At 36.1% G+C, this 4,235-nt stretch overlaps 1 protein-coding gene across 1 annotated transcript in view; it reads left to right on the top strand.

Annotated features, from left to right (window-relative positions):
• Positions 1 to 4,235, top strand: part of LOC104539477 (apolipoprotein B-100-like) — a 14,102-nt gene that overhangs the window by 7,457 nt on the left and 2,410 nt on the right. Inside the window, 3 exon segments of the mRNA XM_010183009.1 lie at positions 1 to 1,441; positions 2,227 to 2,341; positions 3,177 to 3,360. The exon segment at positions 1 to 1,441 is cut by the window's left edge and continues 973 nt beyond it. Of these exon segments, the coding sequence (XP_010181311.1) occupies positions 1 to 1,441; positions 2,227 to 2,341; positions 3,177 to 3,360 (1,740 nt within the window).

Here is a 4,235-nt window from a genome sequence, read left to right as displayed (position 1 = left end):
ACTCTTTCCTCAGTGCTAAAATTAATGTATGATTTTAATACTCCTAAATACGGCACCAGTGCTAAGGGAGGAATTGCTCACAAACTTGCTGTGGAGAGCCTTACATCCTACCTATCAGTAGAAACTTCTACAAATGGGAACATTGATGGCATGTTTTACACTGGAAATGCATTTTCTGGAAGTCTAGACTATGAGGCAAACAGCTATCTGAATGCTAATGGAGCTCGATCATCTCTCAAGCTTGAGGCCCATTCCAAAGCAGATGGACTCTGGAACAGTGAAATGAAAGAAATACTTGCAATTGAAGCATCTACCCGTCGTGTTTACGCAGTCTGGGAGCACAATGGGAAGAACTATGCACGATATACACCTCTTTTTACAACAACGGGGGCTCAGAGATGCAAAGCAACCTTAGAGCTGTCTCCTTGGGCTGTATCAGCAGATCTTCAGATTCAAGCCACTCAGCCAAATTCCTTCCTGGACGCAGCCTCAGTTAATCAAGTTGTCGTAGTGAAAATCAGTACTGCAAACCAGAAAGTTGGCTGGAAGGGCGAAAGCCAAATTCAGTCATTATCTCTAAGTCATGATATGCAGTTATCAAATGAAAAATCAAAGGCAAAGTTTGATATTTCTGGATCTTTGGAAGGATACATGTACTTCCTCAAAAACATTAAGTGTCCCATTGCTGAGAAGAGCTTCTGGGATATTTTGAAGCTGGATGTCACTACTGGTGCCGACAGAAAACAGTACTTAAATGGTTCAGCATCCCTCGTGTACACAAAGAGTGAAGATGGTTACTTTTTCCCCATTCCCGTGAGTAAACTGACCGATGGCTTCACTTTCAGTATTCCTGAGTTACATCTAAAGGCTCCAAGCCCTGTTGTCAGCACTCCAGAGTTTAGAGTTCCTTTCACCACTCTCCAGGTCCCAGCATACACCGTTGACTTGCGCAACATAAAAATTCCACAGACACTAAACACAATGCCATTCGAACTCAATTTACCTACACTGCCAAAACTAAGATTCCCCAGAGTGGAAGTAGGAGCCAATTATATTACATTAGAAGAATATAAAATACCATATTTTGAGGTGACAATACCTGAACACCAAATAACTGTGTCTCAGTTCACTTTTCCAAAGAGTATTTCTCTTGGCAGTTTCCATGTAGATCTGGATGAAGTAGCTAATAAGATTGCAGATTTTGACCTGCCTACAATTACAATTCCTGAGCAGAAAATCGAGATCCCCCCTCTCAAAATATCCTTGCCTGCTGGAATATACATCCCATCATTTGGTGCCTTGACTGGATCTGTCAAAGTTGCTTCCCCTTTATACAATGTCACCTGGAAAACAGACTTAACGAACAAAAAGGACTCTTTCGAACAGGCCATTGACTCTACCTGCAGCTCAACTTTGCAGTTCCTGGAATACGACTTGAATGGTATGACATTAAAATTCTCTATGTCACGATTTTGATTGAAATACTGTATATTGAGGTTTTTCAGATCTTTATTCCATGACTTTACATATGAAGATGTTGCTGTGTATGTAGAATTGACATTAGATTATATTTCTTTTTTTCATCAGCAGCATTTTTTCATAAATTATCAGAGTCTCAGTCAGTCACCCTGAAGACTAATGACTAGATATATTGACAGATATGTAACTAATGGCATACTGTGAAAAAATATGTCTTTTATGTGTAGCAGTTTCTTACTTTAAATAGTGACCAACATAATATTTCTCTATTACTTATGATAATGCATGTAAAGGAGAGAAGGCAGACTGAGGTTTTTATCTTACTCAGTTCAGATAAATAAATACCTAAGGAACTAAACTTATTTGATTTCAAAAATTATTTCAACTCAGAAAACTCTGTGTTCCTATACAATATTGAGTTCTAGATTTTATACTAATACTAAAAATATACATAAGAAAAAATTTTAAACTCTCAAGAAATTAGAATCCCCATTTATGATTTGCATGAAAGCAAAATGCTATATCTATGTTGTTCTAAATATAGACAAAAATTGGATTTTAAAATACTCCAGTTGAACAAATATTTTCATATCTCTTTATTTGGGCATTATAAGCATTTAGTTTCTTGATGCATAATTTTGCATATTACTGAAACATCCCACAACTGTCTAACATACAGATGGACATGTATTTCTGTATTGTTTGCTGTGAGTTCTAGAGATACACATTATGAAATCTTTTTCACAGTTGTTTCAAACTACAAATATGAAGAAGGCATGTTTGTTATGAGGACAACTGGCAGCTTTTCACATCGTGACATGAGCGCAAACTACAAGGAAGATCTTACTGTTTCAGGAATCAGGTAAAGATTTACTCTAATAATATAATCTATATTACACAAAATTGTCGGTGATGTATTGTTGCTTTGATCTCTAATGCCCCAGAGTGCCTTGCTGTAATTAATAAGAACCTATGTAGCCACCCTGCAATTATCGGTTATGGCTTTTTCCCTCTCGAGGTAGCTGGAAAGCTGTTCCCTCTCAGCATTTCTAGAATAGCTTTTCTCAGCAGCCCCATTTGAGAAAACTGCTGATATATAAACACAGTATTTTATAAACAGAGCAGTTCTAGATCTGACCATCAACATAGTTTGTGGGTTTTATTCACTGAAGCCATCTGTCATCACAAGCCATTGAAGAGTAATTTTTATTCAAGTATCAGTACTAGGGATTAAGAAGTTGACCTTCTAACTGCCAATTTTGATTCACAAGTGTTGCGTTGGTATATCTAAGGGACAGACGTCTGTGAAGGCAAGTACAAATGCAAATAAAAAATACTGACTGTACTTGTTTCAGTGTAAAAAATTGCAGTCAACTTGTAGAAGTCTGTAGAAAGCTGACAGTGATACAGCTACAGCTTTTGTATTGCTGCCCTAATTGAATGAAAATTCTCAAGGTAGCTCAATATAGTTTTATCTAAAACAGGAAAATTGGAGTGACATGAAGTTCCAAATGCGTTAGGCTAAATCGTAAGAAATGTGGCTAGTAAAACCTCACATTTTCTTTTGATGACAAAGGCATTGTTTACACACACATAGATATATAAAATTGCAGGTGGTATTGTATTTAGACATAATGCATTTGGCTTGTGCTTTGTGCATTTATTCATACCTGTCTATTCATTGTCTAATCCTTCAGACTCATGGACCACACGGCATCACTAGACATCATCAGCCCAACTTTTACAGATGTTCATATTCGTCACCAAGAGACTGACAGGAAGTTATCCGGCTCCGTGTCTTCACCCTCTGCTGGGGCCTTGGGCTATCTCGTTGAAATAGATACTGACACTCTTACAGCAAAAGTCTACTACCGAACTCGGGTAAGCTTGATACGAGTAATATGAAGCAAAAAGGTAGGGTGTGATCAGGGGAAAAGTGTTTAGAGTTTGTGTATGTTTATGTTAAGATGGAAATTGCCACCCTTTGTCCAAATAAAAAGTATATGATCAGTAATTACAGTTTTTGTTTCCTACACTGGCGTTTCCAATACTAAAAGTAGGATCTGTGTGAAGAGGCTATTCAGCTCCTCCACCCAATTAATTTTGCCTTCTCCTATGATCAAGAAACACACCCCCTGAAAGTGAAGGACATACAAAGCCAGTTTTAGATAAACCACTCATCAGGTTTAATGTAGAGCCACCAGGCTACTTATAATTATTACAAAAGTGGCCATTATAGGAATTAGGCCACTGGAAGAGATCAGACCATCTATAGAATGTCTTTTTTTAATCCATTAATCTATCACAATACATTATGAGAAGTAAAAACCTTACTAGATTTACTAACAAAAGGTGGTATAATTATTGTCATACTATGATAATTTCAGACTTAAAACCTTACCTTCTGAGATGATAGACTAATTTAGGAATCACAAGGAACTCATGATTCACTATTTACTACTCAAAACTGGAAAATTTGTTTATGTAAATAGATTCTTATTCAGGCATCTTTAATTACTCTGTGTAACTCTTTAATTGACTCGTTGATTTAAATAATTACAAAATTAAATCCTCTAATATTTTAATATGAAGAATGTGCTTTTTGAATTCACTTTAAATTATTTCAAGAATGACTAGAAGGCTTATTTTCCCAAATAATTCACATGCATTATGAGATACCATATACATTTGATACAAATTAAGGAAAAATATTATTTGCAGGCATATTTTAAAAAAAAACTAGATTAAGTTATGTT

This window comes from Mesitornis unicolor, unplaced genomic scaffold (genome assembly GCF_000695765.1).
Source record: "Mesitornis unicolor isolate BGI_N332 unplaced genomic scaffold, ASM69576v1 scaffold39984, whole genome shotgun sequence".
Classification (NCBI taxonomy): Eukaryota; Metazoa; Chordata; class Aves; order Mesitornithiformes; family Mesitornithidae; genus Mesitornis; species Mesitornis unicolor.
Note: the sequence above shows the minus strand (reverse complement) of the source record. Positions and strands in the feature narration are given on the sequence as shown.